The 16,864-nt window shown below is 46.8% G+C and overlaps 1 protein-coding gene across 4 annotated transcripts in view; it reads right to left on the bottom strand.

Moving 5' to 3' along the window:
* Positions 1-13,641, bottom strand: part of Mark2 (microtubule affinity regulating kinase 2) — a 68,407-nt gene extending 54,766 nt beyond the window's left edge. For 2 of the 4 annotated variants that reach the window (XM_050136692.1, XM_050136689.1), the window contains exon 1: positions 13,026-13,472. Coding sequence is in view for 1 of the 4 variants with exons in the window: in XM_050136690.1 (XP_049992647.1) it covers positions 13,026-13,079 (54 nt within the window). In the remaining 3 variants the exon portion in view is untranslated. Of the gene's footprint in view, positions 1-13,025; positions 13,473-13,620 lie in introns of those variants that run through there. The other 2 variants (XM_050136694.1, XM_050136690.1) reach the window with 2 other exon arrangements.
* Positions 13,642-16,864: the final 3,223 nt, after the last annotated feature.

Genomic DNA, 16,864 nt, shown 5'->3' on the forward strand with positions numbered 1-16,864 from the left:
TGGTCGATAGAGTAAATTCCTTCCAGGACAGACAGCGCTATACAAAATTCACACACACACACAAAGCTCATGTTACATACAATAAAAGCAATTCTGGTCTGAAGGAATCTAGGTAACACCTAGGACTTCCAAGTCACAATGAAAACCAAACTCAACATTGCAATATCCAAGATTAACAAAATGAAAAACAAGAACAGGGTCTATCAAAACACAACATTCTTGACAGGTCAGAGGAAAAAGCTCAGAACTGGCTAAGGACTATGTCACCCAGGAAACCAAGATGCAGTCCCTAAAGTTGTCAGGTCCACAGGCCTGGTTTTACTAATGAAAAGGGTTCCAAAAGCCTACAATGGAAATTGTTTTTCTTTTACATTTTATTTATTTTTCATTACTAATTTCTTTTATGAAACAGGGACTCTTTATGTAGTCCCAAATTGGTCTTAAAATTCCAGTCCTCTGTATGAGTCTCCCAAGGGCTGGGATTACGGATGAACACTACCAATGTCTGGCTTTCTTTTCTTTTTTCCTCTTTTCTTTTTCTTTTTTCTTTTTTTTTTTTTTTTGAGAGTCAGATTCTTGCCATGTAGCCCACAATCCCCCTGCCTCAGTCTCTGAAGAGTTGGTATTATAGGTGTGTGTTATGATGCCCAGCAGGGACTTCTTTCTTAGAGCAGCAAATCCAAGGCTACACACGAGGCTCACTCTAGTTAGTCTGGCATGGTCAAGGCCTTGGGTGCAATCCCCAGTACCAACAACAGTAAACCAGCATCCTTTAACTGTACAGAAATCAAAGCAATAGACAGAGGACAGGAGTGGATGGGTCTGGGACTCTATGATTAACAAATTTCTGTCCTGAGCCAGTGGGATGGCTCAATGGGGAAAGTTTGATCCCCATAATAGGGTGAAAGGAGAGAACTGACTCCTGAAAAGTTACCTTCTGACTTCCGCAAACATGGTGGCATGTGTGCATACCCACACACTAACTCTACAGCTGGAAAGCTGGACCAGTGGTTGAGCACTGACTGCTCTTCCAAAGGACCCAAGTTCAATTCTCAGTAGCTCAGAAACATCTGTAACTAGTCCCAAGGGACCCAAAGCCTCTTCTGGCCTCTGAGAACACTAGGCACACATGTAGTTTGGTCATACATGCAGGCAAACACCCATATACATAGAATAAAATTACACACACATATATATACTCACACACAAACAGGACTCTCCTCCCAGAGAGATGGCACACATTTGTAAACCTATCATAAGTGGTTGAAGCCAGATGATCTTGAGTTAAAGGACATCTTGGGGTACATAGCAAAACCTGTAGCCTAAGGGGGGGGAGCCTTTCTTCAGAGAGGTAAACAGGTAAAAAAAGAGTGGGATAAGAAGACAAAGATCTGAGATGACGGGAACATGAATGGACAGGATAAAGGAGAGAGTTCAAATACACAAGAAAGAAAGGAAGGGAGGGAGGGAAGGAGGTAGGGAGGGAGGGAGGAAAAGAATGTGACAAATTAGTAAAGGGATTAAAAAGGAAGAAGAAATATAGAGACAGAAGAAATGCCCAATGATCTCTGAAGTGATGTTGTTACTTTCCTTCCTGGTCATGGGTGCAGTGTAAAAATCCCAGCAACTTGCTATTCTGACAGGTATTCAGGCTCCAGAGCCACCAAGAAACTAAGATAAACAAGGAACTGATGTAGACCACAATCTGAGCCTAAGACTTGAGTCCATGCCAGGTGGTGGTGGTACAGGCCTTTAATTCTTGAAAAATGAAAAAACAAAACAATTAAAAAGATTCCGAGTCTGCAAAATCACAGGGGCAGCTGAGAAACTGCACCCCTCGATGCATTTGAAAGATGAGGTAATAAGAATCTACCCTTGAAGGTTGCTCTGCTAAGGAAAAAGGAACCCTCAACCGCCCGCCAAGTCCCATGTGGTCTGTAAGAGAAACAGAGCTTTCTCTAGTACCTAAATAGAGTCAACACGAAAGGGACAGTGTGGTGAAGGAGAGTTCTGCATGGAGGTTTAATCCTGGGGCAGGGGAGAGGCGGACATGACGACAGGACACACTGCTTACTCCCTCTAACACTGGGATCTCAATTCCTATAAAAATCTACGGTCTAGGAACTTTGGATTGGTCTTCCAGTCATTAATATATTAGCTCATGCGGGCTAATATATTCACTGTACCACTTATGAGAGAAATATGGACAGGTAGTTGGTAGTATCTTTTTCCTTTAATCAAAATTGCCTACTATTGAAGTTTAAAGAAAAGTCGGATGGTGGTGGCACATGCCTTTAATCTCAGCACTTGGGAGACAGAGGCAGGAGGATCTCTGAGTTTGAGGCCAGCCTGGTCTACAAGAGTGAGTTTCAGGACAGGCTCCAAAGCTACAGAGAAACCCTGTTTCAAAATACAAAAACAAAAACAAAAAAAAAGGGGGGGAGGGAAAAAAAGAGGGAGCCAGACAGAGGCAGTGCGTGCCTTCAATTCCAGTACTTAGGAAGCAGAGGCAGGTGGATCTCTGTGAGTTCAAGGCCAGCCTGGTCTACAGAGTGAGTTCCAGGACAGTCAGGGCTGTTACACAGAAAAACCCTGCCTCAAAAACTAAAAAACAATAAATAAATAAAAAATAAAAACAAAAAAAAAAAAAGGAAGAAGAAAAAAGAGGGGAGAAGAGAAAGAAAGAGCTGCAGGGCATGGGGTAAATCATGCGTGACATCCCAGCACTTAAAAAGTTAACACTGGAAGATCACATGTTCAAGTCAGTATGAACACCCCCCCCCCAACTTTTTAAATAAAGTACCCATTTAGTCCAGGCTGACCTCAAACTCAGCAATCCCTCAGCCTCCCCAGCTACAGGGATTCTCAGCACATGCCACTAAATGTAGGCCTCTTTTTTCTTTTAAAGTGGCCTCAAAAGTACATGAAGTAGGGGGCTGGAGACATGGCTCAATGACTAAGAGCACTGGCTGTTCTTCCAAAGGATCCAGGTTCAATTCCCAGCACCCACATGACAGCTCACAACTGTCTGTAACTCCAGTTCCAGGGGATCTAATATTTTCACACCAATGCATGTAAAATAAAGTTAAATAAATTATTTTTACATGAAGTGGGACAGGTATAGCAGTAGATGACTTTGATTTAAGCACTAGGGAGGCAGAAGCAGCCCCATCTGAGTTCAAGGCTAGTCTAGCCTACACAGCAAGCCCAGGCCAGCCAGGGGCAACATAGTGAAACATTTGCTAAAATTAATTAACTAATTAATCAATCTAAGTAAGAATCTGTTGCTCTTCCAGAGGATCTGAATTTAGTTCCTAGCATCCATATCAGGTGGTTCACAATAACTTGTAACTCCAGTTCCAGGAGATTAGGTATCATCTCCTGGCCTGAGAGTGCACACGCGCGCGCGCACACACACCCCACACTCTCAACACACATATTTAAAAAGTACACGAAGCTATCTAACAGTTCTCTATTTCTTTCAGACAGGTAGCTAATTTTTTTTGGTCTTTTTTGATTTTTTTTTTTTTTTTTTTTTGGTTTTTCGAGACAGGGTTTCTCTATGGTTTTGGAGCCTGTCCTGGAACTAGCTCTTGTAGACCAGGCTGGTCTCGAACTCACAGAGATCCACCTGCCTCTGCCTCCCGAGTGCTGGGATTAAAGGCGTGCGCCACCACCGCCCAGCTTCTTTTTAGATTTTTGAGACAGGGTTTCTCTTTGTAGCCCTGACTGTCTTGGAACTAACTGTGTAGACTAGGCTGGCCTTGAACTTTCAGAGACCCACCTGCCTCTCAGACCCACCTGCCTCTGCCTCCCAAAAGCTGGAATTAAAGGTGTGAGCCATCATGACAGGATCGACAGCTAATGAACAACAAAAGAATTGGTAGAAAACACACCTATGGGTCATCGATGGCTGGGAAGAACAAGCCTTCTTCAACCAATGGCAAAAAAAATCCTAGTATGTGTCCCTTCTGCCACCTAGAGCTGTGAGGTTCTCGGGTATTCAAGTGGAATGGCAGTGACGCCTCGTGTATTGTCCCACAAACCCTTCCACTAACTTTATATGTGCCCACCGCTTATAAACATACCTACAAGAAGCCAGACGGAGATGGCGCACACCTTTAATCCCAGCATTTGGGAGGTACAGGCAGGTGGATCTCTGTGAGTTCTAGACCAGCCTGATCTACAAGAGCTAGATCCAGGACAGGCTCCAAAGCTACAGAGAAGCCCTGTCTTGAAAAAACCAAAATGAAACAAACAAACAAACCCAAAGAGGTAGCTACAAGATAGCAGTTGTTTGGTTTTGTGATGGAGGAAGGTCATTGGTTAAAAAATAAACTGCCTTGGCCCATTTTATTGGTTAGAACATAGGTGGGTGGAGTAAACAGAACAGAATGCTGGGAGGAAGAGGAAGTGAGCTCAGAGACGCCATGCTCCCCTATCCCGGGCAGACGCGATAGCTCTGCTCTCTGAGGCAGACGCAATGAACTCCGACCCAGGATGGACGTAGGTTAGAATCTTTCCTGGTAAGACTGATGCTACACAGATTATTAGAGATGGGTTGATCGGGATATGAGAATTAGCCTATAAGGGCTAGAGTTAATGGGCCAAGCAGTGTTTAAAAGAATACAGTGTCCGAGTAATTATTTTGGGGCATAAGCTAGCAGGCGGCCAGGGTGCTGGGGACGCAGCCCCACCGCTCATATTACTACAGTTTTGGTTTTTTGAGACATGATTTTGCTATATAACCAGGCTGGCCTTTGACTTACACTCCTATTGCTTCAGCCTCCCAAGAGCTGCACCATAGGAGTGCACCATCACACCTGGCTAAGCTAGGTAGCCCTGTCATTATCCCCACTCTACAGATGAGTGGCTGAGGCAGAAGGACTAAAGAAGCTAAGGTCACAGTAGAGGCTACCTAGGATTCCAGGGAAGTTAGCTGCAAACCTGCTCATAATTATAGCAGAATCATTTATGGAATTTGAAAACATACTAAGATCTCATCTTAATTCTGTTAGAAGCTCACTTCAATGCTATGCTATACCAAGCAGGCCAAAGGAGCATACTTCCTGTGACTAGAGAATCAGTCATTGTGTACTCCTGTGGAGGGCTGGAATGTAGGTCAGAGTGCTTGCCTAATATATATACAGAAGGCCCTGGGTTCAATCCCTAGCAAGGAAAAGGAGAGGGGGAGGAAGGGAGGAGAGAAAGTGAACGAGCTCAGTACTACCAAGCAACAAACCACAACTGACCCTCAACATTACACACAATGAGAGCAAATGTCAGCAGAGGAGGAGGAAAGCTGAGGCAGGAAGGAAGACAAAAGGTGGGAGGAGGGGCACTCAGCCTGCATCTGGGAGATCAGTAATAGAAGAACTCTGGGCAGTTTTCTAGAACAAGCAGGTCACCACAGCAGTGACAGAAGCAGCCAGCCCACAAGCTGGAGCTGTCTGCAAACAAATTCAATCAAATTACCAAACTTCCACACCTCAGATTTTCTGCTTTTGTGGAGACTGGGAGAGCTGTCCTCCACCTCCCAGCTCTGGCGACTGCATCTTAGAACCTGGATTAGTCTACTCCCTGAGAAAAACTCCCCATGACATCCAAGTAACTGAACTTGGAAGAGGGGAGGACTATGGCTAAGTGCCTTTAGGCTGCCAGAGACCAAAAGCCAAGCCGTGCCCCTCTTCTCCTCCTCCCAGCAGTCTGGGGGTGGTTCCACTGTTCACGCTCAAAGGGTCTGAGGTCACTAAGTTTAGTGTCCACATCACAGGAGCCGGGATTCAGGATTCCCAATTCCTTCCCATACTCCAAAGAGGATCCAACCAAAGACCCCAACCCTTTCTTCTGGCCAGTCTGACTTTTTGACAAATGAGTGAGAAGGGGCCGAGAAAAGTTGTGCCTTAGAGCTTCCAGGGAAAGTACATAAAACAGACCAGTTGCTCTGAGGATCAGCATAGGGGGAGGAGATCCAGTTCCCAGGCTCATCTGGGTATTGCGGAGGGTGGGAGGTTGTTTACAGAGGTGGTCCAAACTCACTCAGCAGCTCAATTAATCTACAGGGGGCAGACCTCTGAGTTGCCAACTTCCCAGAGAGGACCGGAAAATAGGCTAGCTCTGCGCAAAACCAGCTTGACTGGTTCTACAGAGCAGCCCAGTGCCTGCTCCACCTACATCACGCTGAAAAGAAAAGGCCAAAAGGGTGGCTAGGAGCAGTCATTAAATACACCTTTCTCCTGTTTCTCCATGCCTACCACAACTGCCTGCCCCCAAGAGTCCCCCAAGGCAGTATAAGCATCCAATTCCACCTCTCTCCTACCAAAACCCGTGCCTTACACTTTATTTCACAAGCCTCAATTTAATGATTTCATACACTAAAGGAGACCTTTTCTGCTGGTTTTACCCTGCAGATGAGAAGAGTAGAAGTACAAACCCAAAGACAAGACACCTGTGGAAAGAGGGTTCATGAACTACCAGCATGTCAGACAAATACATGCAAGTCAAGGGATCCAGTCCATGTGCACCTCCACCCCAGAAAGAGGAGCTGGGGCACTGAGCAGGCAAGCTACAGGGAAGCCTCCTTCTTCTAAGAGACAACTGGAAACTGAGGCCAGATTCTCTTGATATTGTTTCAAAATCGGTGGTTTTATTGCAGTCTAAAAGCAATGGCAGGGAGCTTGAAAGACGGCTCAGAGGCTAAAAGCACATACTGTTCTTCTGGAGGACCTGAGTTGACTCTCATCACAACTGCCTATAGCCACGCAATGGTGGAACAAGCCTTTAATCACAGCACTCTGAAAGCAGAGGCAGCCGGATCTTTGAGTTCAAGGCTAACATAGTCTATAGAGTGAGTTCCAGGACAAGCAAGGCTACACAGGGAAATCCTGTCTTAAAAATCAAAAGCAAACAAAACCAAAAAAAACCTGCCTGCAATTCAGGGCTAAGTATCTGATGCCTCCAGACTCCAAGAGAACCCGCGTATAACCCCACTCAAGAGACATATGTATACACAAAATTTAAAAATAATAGAGTCTGGGGCCAGGTTGTGGTGGCACACTCCTTTATCCAGCAGCACTCAGAAGGCAGAGGCAATTGGAGGCTCTGAGTTCCAGGCCACCAGGGAGAGATATATAGTGAAACCCTGTTTCAGAAAATACAAACAAAGCAAAAATTGAGGGGGGGGGGCAGACGACTGAAGAGATGGTTCAGAGATTAAGCACATTTGTTGTTCTTCCAGAGGACCAGATCCATTCCTAGCACCCATATGGGTGGCTCACAACCACCTCTAACTCCAGTCCCACAAAGATCTAATGTCCTCTTCTGACCTCTTCAAGCACCAGGCATGCAGGAGGTGGTACACACAGACACATATACATATAAAACAAACAAACAAAAAAGTCCCCATCGGAAAAATACTGATAATTTTTGTTTTTGTTTGTTTGAGAGAGTCTCTCTATGTAGACCTGGAACTTGCTATGCAGACCAGGTTGGCCTTAAACTCACAAAGATCCACCTGCCTCTGCTGGGATTGAAGGTGTGTGCCACCATGCCAAGAAGAAGAAATGTATTCAGTGGCTTACCCCAAGAGGCTGTGGTGGGGGCAGTGACACTGTTGGGTTAAGCCTCAGTGCCAGCATGGGGAAAGGGTGAGTTCCTCCCCCAGGAGGTTTGCAAAGGCTTATTCTTCCTTGTGCTGAAACAGAAGGGGAAAGCACACAGCTAACATTTCAGTGACTCACAATCATGTTTGATGAAGGCTGGGAGAAAGCCTAGAGAACCCAAGCTTCAAGTGCAAAAACATACAAATACTGGAATCCCCCATCAAGAGAAGGAAACTCGGTCACCTATCCTGTTTGTCATTTTGCTGAGATTCCAAGGAAGGGCCAGGCTGGAACACCACCCTTTTCATATTACTCTGAGTTTTTGCTTTGATAGGAAAGCATCAAACCTGGTAGCAGCAACATAGCTAGAAGAGAACAAACCAAAGTCTCCACACACACACCACTCAGAAGAGAGGCCAGGCAGTGGGGCCCACAATTAACCAAGCAGAGGGAAGCAAGAGAATGTAGGTATAGCAGGAACCCTCATCAGGCAGCCTACAAGAAGGAAGATGACCAGTCCCCTGGCCCTTTCCATCTGCTGAAGTTACTACATCCCAACCCATTAATGGGTTTCAAAGTGCTGCTGGGGGAGTCCATTTAGCAAAGACACTATTATAGGGTCAAAGGTGGCGCCCCACCCCCATCCCACTTGTCAGTAATGTGCCACAAAGTCTGAGGCCTGACTGCACTATAAGCATAAAATATTCATTCAAGTCAACATAATACATATGCAGAACATCACAGAAGCTCCTGGGAGAAGAGAAGTGCCAGCGAGGTGGCTAAGAGCTCCATGAGAGCCAGGTCTTGAAGGCCTAGGTTAGTCCTAGTCAAATGCCCACTGAGAATCATGCTGTTCTGTCCAAAGGGAAACAGTCTAGCCAGACAAATGCTGACTCCTGAGAGATCTCACCATGAAAAACCTCTCAGGCAAACAAGAAAATCCATCTCTTTCTACCTCATGGAACTCTGCCTAAGACATGTAAACTCGAGATTCTCAGCCCATGCTATGGTCAGTCTGAAAAATGCAGCTCTCCCTATGCTAACTTAATTTCAATCTAAAGCAGACCTCTGAACCACTTACTTGTACCATATGTTTAGCTACCTCCCCAAATCCACACAACGGAGCATTACTGTAGCTCATTAGAGAGTCACTTTTAAAGTCAAAGAGTATAATGTTACTGTCTCAGAGAGACACCACTCCAACAAGCCTCATACAGAATCCCTAAGGCCCAGCAGCATCCTCACCCAGAAGGCAGAAGCCCTGTCAAGGAGCCCCACCATCAAGAGTCAAAACACAGAATCTCACTCACATCCTCAAAAATGAAGTATTTGGTCCAGTGTTAGCCAAAAAGGAAACTGGAATCTCACAATGTGTATATGGAATGGCTTAACTCTTACCCCAAACCCATCCTTCATATCCACCTCAATGGAAATTGAACCTTCAGCTTTGTACATGCTGGACAAACGCACCACTACTAAATCACATCTCCAATCGTTTGTATATTGGACTTTGAGAGACAGGGTCTCACTAAGTTGCTAGTCTTGAATTTATCCTGTAACTCAGACAGATCTTGAATTTATGACTCTCCTGCCTCAGCTCCGGAGTACCTGGGGTTCCATGCCCCCACAACTGGCTGGTAAGAGGCTCTTTGGTTGTTATTATTACTATTACATTTTTTAGTGTGCATGAGAGAGAGAGAGAGAGAGAGAGAGAGAGAGAGAGAGAGAGAGAGCGCACATGTGTATATGGATGTTAGAGGATATCGTGCCAGAGTGAGTTCACTTCTTCCACGAGGTATAAGAATCTCGGAGATCCAACTGGGGCAATCAGGCTTGGGACAAGTGCCCTTGCCCACTAAGCATTTCACCAGCCTTCAGCAGTATGTTTTTACAGGACTCTGAAACTTAGATTTACCCTCCTCATCAGTCTTCCAAACTCCTCTTCCTTGACAATATATTCTGCCACCCACTATCTAGAAGGGTTGGGGTAGCACTGTCATCTGACTGAGGAATACCAAAAGGCTCCTGTTTTCTATCAGGTGCCCTCTGTTTGCAGGCTCTAAAGCTATGTGTCTCTTCCCCCAGGTTAGGGAAAGCTCTAGCCAGGGGCAGGCGAACTCTGGAAGTTGTACCCTTCTCCACACTTGACTATTAAGGCTGCTGCTGGCTGGAAGACAAACAGTCATCTTGCTGATTGCTTTCAAGGTTGCCAAGCCTCCAGGCCAGCAGAGCTATTTGGAAAAGCAACTCACAGAAAGCTCAGTTCAGAGTTGAGAAACCCCAAAACTACTAGCCCCAGGTCAGAGTCCTGCAAAAGGAAGCCATCTACAGTGAAAATGCACATCTAAAATCAGGCGTCACCAAAATCATCTTCAAGACAGAGCTTGGCTTTCTCTTATCTCCTACTTCCACTGTTAGAAGCAGAGTTGACAGCAAATGGGCAATCTCCTGCAACATAAAGTTTATTTTTATGCTTCAACATGCTCTCTGTGTGTTTCAGATGTGATCAAAGTGCTCCTGGAAACAGCTTATCAGCCACAATTTTAAAGAAGGGGGGCGGGGCACAAGAAGAGATTGGAAACGTCCGCTGGAGTTTGTTCACCTGTTCTCTGGTAAAGACCAGTTTAAATAATTTAAACCTAAATAAGGTGACAGTGGAGAGGGACCGGCCCAACCAATTCCTTGCTTTCTATTTCCTACCACCAAGGCTACTGCAGCGGTTGAGCTTCCACGATGGTTTTACCATAGGCAATGGGATGGAGGGGAGGGGACTCAGTTTCACCTGGTGGCAGGATCTATTCTACAGAAGCTGGATGCTTGAGGAGCTTTCTCCTGTCTTTTTTCTTTTTCTAAAGAATACAAGGTTGGCCTGGGGATGTCAATCAGTATAGAGCACTTGTCTATCAAGACAAGCACAGTCCCGATCCAATCCCCAGCAGCACTAGAAACAAAAAAGGCAGTCAGGCACCTGTAATAGGTGTACATTTAGCTTTTCCAAGTTCCCACATGGAGCAGGAAGAATATAAAGTTGACAGTCTGAATGGAGAACCAAGAACTGGCTCAGTGCAGCTAAGTTCATGAAGAATCGAGTCAAAGATGAGCAGGATGACAACGCAGCCCGTGCTCTGAACTAAGTTATCACAGAGCGGCTCCCGTGCCAACTGGTCACTGATTCCACTCTCCTGAAATCAGTGCACACGCACCAAATCCCAACTATAGGATCCAACAGTATACGAAACACTTGAGCACACCTAACAAGAAAAAGAGCAAGAGGACCAATAATACATTTACATTTAGTAAAGAGCACAAAGAACCACACTGAGTTCACTCTCTCTGCCCGACACAATGCCCCCATAGCCACTCTGGGGAAAAGGTAAGCCAACCACTCCCCAAATGCCTGAAGGTGCCAGTCAGTAGCTTGGCCTCCACCTCCTTGCTCATAATCAACTGTCTGGGAAAGTTCTCCAGTTAAGCAAGGTCTACCTACTAAAACAAAGGTAAGAGCACAGGGGGTGTACAGAGCAGCCTCAGAAGAGGATGGAGAAAAGTGGTTCCCAGGAGAGATGCCACTGGCACACAAGGGACTGTGCAACACAGACCAACTTTTCAATTTCCGAAGACCTCTGCCCCAGGCAGGACCAGTTGCCAAGCCCATTGATGAAATAAATCAACCATCCCTCCATCCCAAGCCCTGCTTTGCCCCAAAATGAAAGTCTGCTGGTAGTATGGATCCACCACGACAGAATACAATGCTGATGCCTCTTTAGACAGCAAGACGGTAACAAGGCAGAAAAGTACAGTACAGAGACAGAGAAGGCTTTTCCAAGAAGGCAAGTCATGTTAAGCAAATACAGCAGCAGCTCTATCCAACTGGCTACAAAAAAAGAAAAAGAAAAGAAAAAAAACAAACCAAATAAACCAACAAAAACCAGGAAACAAGAGGGAAACACAGAGGACTGGGGACAAAGTATGCTCCTTTTTCAACACAAGTTTGTGTTTACTAAAATTTACCCAGAAACATATGACCGGCTGGGGACTGTCCAAAAATCAGGCAGCAAGGGACACAGGAGACAGTGAAACAAAGGAGAGAAGTGGAAAGTGGATGCCTTGGCGCAGACGTGAGGGGGTGACACAGAAAAGGCAAAGGCTTGTGTGGCAAATAGCACTAACTGCCAGGAGGAAAGGGAAAGCACCGGGCCCAGCGGCTGACCTGTAGTACAAGCAGCTAGCAAGAGTCAATAGAGAGGGGATGGACACAGCAGAAGAGGTGTAAATAAACAGGGAAGAAGGCAGGAAACCCGTTTGAACGCGAAAGCAGCACTGATTCAGAGGCATATAGTAAAAAAGATGGGGGAAGGTTGAGCAACAGGAAGTAGCAAACAAGGAGGAAGATACTATGATACCGTGAGAAGCGACAGGCACCAGTGCCGAGAGGCGATCAGTATCTAATTTGTGTTGCAGTTAAGTAGGCAGTAAGGTAAGGACTGAAGCAGTCCGCCAAAGACTGAGCAACAGGTTATGTTAATACAGCCAGGCTGAAACACTGTCTTTTCCATGATGGAGGGAGAGCCCAGGGATAATCGGGAAGACCATTCAGACAGGAAGCCCAGGAACTTAAATGTCAAACCCCAGGGGGAAGAAACAGGAGCGATCTAAAGACTTTGAAAGGAGCGGTGGCTGGAACCCCAAAGGCAACCTGTGGGAAAACTATGCGCATGACAGCTGTATGGGAAACACGGAAGCGACACATGCCAGTGCCAGGAGCAAGGGAGCTCCTGCCGAAAAGAAGGGAAAGTGATGAGCAAAGAGTAGGCGAACGATTTGGAAAGGTGACGAGGGTGGAGCTGGTGGGTAGCAAGCAACAGGGAGAGCCCAATTTGGAACAGGAAAGAAGGATAGAAAAAGCTGGGGAACTGAAAGGAGATAGGGACCGAGAACACACTCCGGGGCAAGGACCCCTGAGGGAGAAAACCGAGGACTGGGAGAGCCGGTGCGGGCAGAGGGGGTACAAGGCTAGAGAAATGCAGGAAGAGGTGGACAACAATTCGCCGCAAACCGCGGGGTGTTATTCGAAGAGGAGAAAGGTGGCTGCTTTAAAGCGTGGGTGGAGGAAGACTAGAAAGGCCCCTGAGAGAAAAGGGAAGAGAAGGGGAAGCTGGGGAGATAGCACGGAAGAACGCAGGCGGGCGCTGAGAGACAAGGGGCGTTTTGGCAGAGATACAAGTGTGCAGCTCAGTCAGGACAAGGTGGGGTCCCAGGTCAGGACTCGGAAGAGGGATGTGCGGGACTAGAGCCCGGGGCCAGATGACAGGACAGCCCAGGCTTGCAGAAGGCAGTTAGGAGCACGAGGAGAGCAGAGGGAGGAGGCTCCGCAAGGTGCAAGGGCCCAGCCACAGAATTGTGGGAGCCTTAAGGGCTCCTTACCTGCTCCGTGTCCCTTTCGTTCAGCGTGGGTAGGGGGGTCCGAGCGCTGGACATGGCGCCGGTATCTCAGGGGAGGGAATCGAGAAGCTTGGAGGAAGGGAGGAAAGGGAAGGCTTGGAGCCCGACCGGGCGGGGCTTCTCACAGCAGGCGCACCCGCTGCATGGGCCCCGGCCGGGGGTGCGGGGAGGCCGGGCGATCGCTCACGCCAGCCCGGGGATGCGCCGCTCGGGCTAGGCCTCGCCGGCTCCGAGCGGCTCCGGACCGCACCCCCCCGACCCCCGGCTGGGCTGTGCCGCCTTTCGGCCCGGCCGCGCCGCTCCGCCTACTCTCTGCCGCCGCAGCCGGCCGCCTGCCTCGCTCCTCCCCTGCCCTCAGCCGCACTGCTCCGCGCCCGGCACACAGGCAGCCTCCGCCGGACCTGCTGCTCCCAACATGGCCGCCACCACCGCCAGCCCTCGGCTCTTTCCGCCGGCAAGAGCCGGAAACATCCGAAACAACTAGGAACGGGAGGGGGACGAGCCTTCTCCGCTCGGCCCAGACTATGGGTGAATTCCGGAAACTACCGAAGAAGGTAATCCCCAGGGACGAGCGCACCTCCTCGATTCCGAAGACCAAGCTTCGGCTCTGTTTACGGAAATTCACGAAGAGACTCTCCGCAACTCCAGAGCCAACCGACAGCCACGCCTACCGGCCTTTCTCCGCCCACTTGGAGTTGACTTTCGGTAGTTTCCGGAAACACCCGAAGAGTCTCCGCGTGTGCTAAACCGGCCACGCCCCCGTTCCGTCGCTCAGCTGAGGGCGGTTATCAGCCATTTCCGGCAACACCCGAGACCTACCGAGGTTAACAGACTCTATCTCTTCGTTTCTTTCCGTCAGTTTTCGTTTATTTTCAAACCTTGAACAGGTGTGAGTCACCTGTACCTGTAACTGTTGTTTGACTTCTTAGAAAAATGCAACTATTAGCTGTTCCTGTGGTTGGTGTATTTGATCCTAACGCAACTTCCCATCATCATGTTTATCCGTTAGCTCATAAAACCCACCTTATCGTTCAACCTTTCTATCAACGCGTGTCAACTGCCAAATGTATTATCACCCTATTACCTGTCTCCTGCTTTGTACACCTGCCGTCTCCCGACCATCTTGGCTTCTAGATAGCCATCTGACATGCCCTGGGACAGGCAGGCACCTTTACAACACAATTCTGTCCCAAGAAAATGCTTGTGTGATCTTGGGGATGTGGGATCACATAACAAAGGCTGGCTAAAGGGCTCAATGTACCTGAACTTGATCCTGGAGACCCATATAGTAACTGAGAACCAAGTCTAAAGAACCAAGTCCAGCCTCCATGGGCATGCTATGCTAACCTATACACTAAAAATGTCATTAAGGTTTGTACGAGTTGGTTCAGAAGTCAAGAGGGAGCACTCCTTGCTCTCCCAGAGGCCCAGTGTTCATGTTGCCAGCACCCATATAGGTGGCTAATTTTAACTTTGTAACTCCAGTTCCAGGTGGTAGCCTCCACTAGACAGACAGTTGCACAGACCTACATACAGGCTAAACATACACACAAAAGTTTTAAAAAATTGAAAAAAAGGGGGTTGGAGCAATTGCTCAGAGGTTAAGAGTACTGACTGCTCTTCCTGAGGTCCTGAGTTCAATTCCCAGCAACCACATGGTGACTCACAATCATCTGTAATGAGATCTGGTGCCCTCTCTGTCGAGTAGGCATATATGCAGACAGAACACTGTATACATAATAAAAATCTTTTAAAAAATTGAAAAAAAGAAAGAAAACATAACAGGCTAGAGAGATGGTTCATCATTTAAGAGCACCTCCTTTTTTTCAGAGGACCTGGATCAGGTCCCAGAACTCACCTCGAGTGGCTTCACTACCTCCTGGAATTCCAATTCCAGAAGAGCTGATGCTCTCTGGTCTCTACTAGCACCTGCATGCAAGTGATACACACAAATCCATAAAGGTACATATATATATATATATATATACAAATCAACATTTTTTTAAAATCATGTAACATTTAATTTTTACTGTCGGTTTTGATTTTGTGACATGGTTTTATTATGTAGACCAGGCTGGCCAAGAGCTCATAGAGATCTATCTGCTTCTGCTTCCCAAGTGCTGGGATTAAAGGTGTATACTACCTACCACTATGCCCAGCCAGGTTTTTAATTTTTTTGAAACAAGGTATCACATAGCCCAGGCTGGCCTTAATATGCATCCAAGGGTGGCATTGAACCCCTGATCCTCCTGTCTCTATCATCCCCTAAGTAATTTGATTACAGGTGTGTGTACTATCATCCCTGGCCTTAAATTACCTTTTAAAATATTCTACAAGAGCCGGGCGGTGGTGGCGCACGCCTTTAATCCCAGCACTCGGGAGGCAGAGGCATGCGGATCTCTGTGAGTTCGAGACCAGCCTGGTCTACAAGAGCTAGTTCCAGGATAGGCTCCAAAACCACAGCGAAACCCTGTCTCGAAAAAAAAAAAATTATACAAGGCAACTCAGGAGAGACCATTTTATTTTAATTTTCATTTCAAATCTTGCTTCTAAGACAAAGAAACTCATGGTAAAAGAATAGGCACTCATGAAAATAAGGATTCCTGGGGTTGTATGATAGCGGGAGAGTGCTATTTAACACCCCCACATAGCATGAAAGAGGCCATGAAGTCAATCCCTAGCATCAAAAAAAAAAAAAAAAAAGAGACAACCAAAACGAAAGAATTCCTTAAGCTGAGTATGGTGGTCTGCCCTTTAATCCTGGCACAAACAAACAAACAAAAACCCAAAGGCAGAATAGATGATTCCTGGCCAGCCTGGTCTACATAATGGACAGGCAGGCAGGTCTACAAAGTAAACCCCTGTCTCAAAAACAAACCAAACCAGGCAAAGGCGACATATGCCTTTAATCCCAGCACTCCAGAAGCAGAGGCATGTGGATTTTTTAAAAAATATTTATTTATTACGTATACAATATTCTGTGTGTATGCCTGCAGGCCAGAAGAAGGCACCAGACCCCATTACAGATGGTTGTGAGCCACCATGTGGTTGCTGGGAATTGAACTCAGGACCTTTGGAAGAGCAGGCAATGCGCTTAACTCTCCAGCCCCTGGCATGTGGATTTCTGAGTTTGAGGCCAGCCTGGTCTACAGAGTGGTTTCAGGACAGCTAAGACTACACAGTAAACCCATCTTGAAAACAAAACAAAACAAAAAACACCAAAACCAGTTGTTGGCTAGGTGACTCAGCAGTTCAAAGCACTTGATGCTCTTTCAGAGGACATGGGTTTGGTCCCATGGTAGCTCATGAACCTCTTTTGGCCTCCAGAAGCACTGCATGTGTGTGCAGTGTATATACAGACAAGCAAGTACAACTTGTACCTAAAAATTAAAAATAAATTTTAAAAAATATTCCTTAGCCAGGCATAGTGGTACACGCCTTTAAACCCAGCACTTGGGAGGCAGAGGCAGGAGGATCTCTGAGGGTTCAAATTCAGCCTTATCTACATAGGATAGCCTTGGTAGGGAATGGGGGAACAACGAAACCACAGAACAGCACAAGGGCCAGAGCTTTTGAAGATGTCCCTTTCCTTTCCGGACCTCAATTTCCCTACTGATAAATGGACTTACTGAGTTTAACAGCTCTGAAGTCTTCTTCAGCTTTGGAGTGCTCCCAGCTCTTAAGAAATCCATGCAGCAACCCGAGTCTACCTTCACTTCACTGTGGAGTCTCCCAGAGCTGTCCAGTCTGTGCCCAACACTGAACCACAGACTTACTTAAAACATTATGAGACTTCTGTATGGGCCATTTTTATCTATGAC

This window comes from Alexandromys fortis, unplaced genomic scaffold (assembly GCF_014885135.2).
Source record: "Alexandromys fortis isolate MF-2015 unplaced genomic scaffold, M_Fortis_MF-2015_v1.1 scaffold_3, whole genome shotgun sequence".
NCBI classification, from domain to species: domain Eukaryota; kingdom Metazoa; phylum Chordata; class Mammalia; order Rodentia; family Cricetidae; genus Alexandromys; species Alexandromys fortis.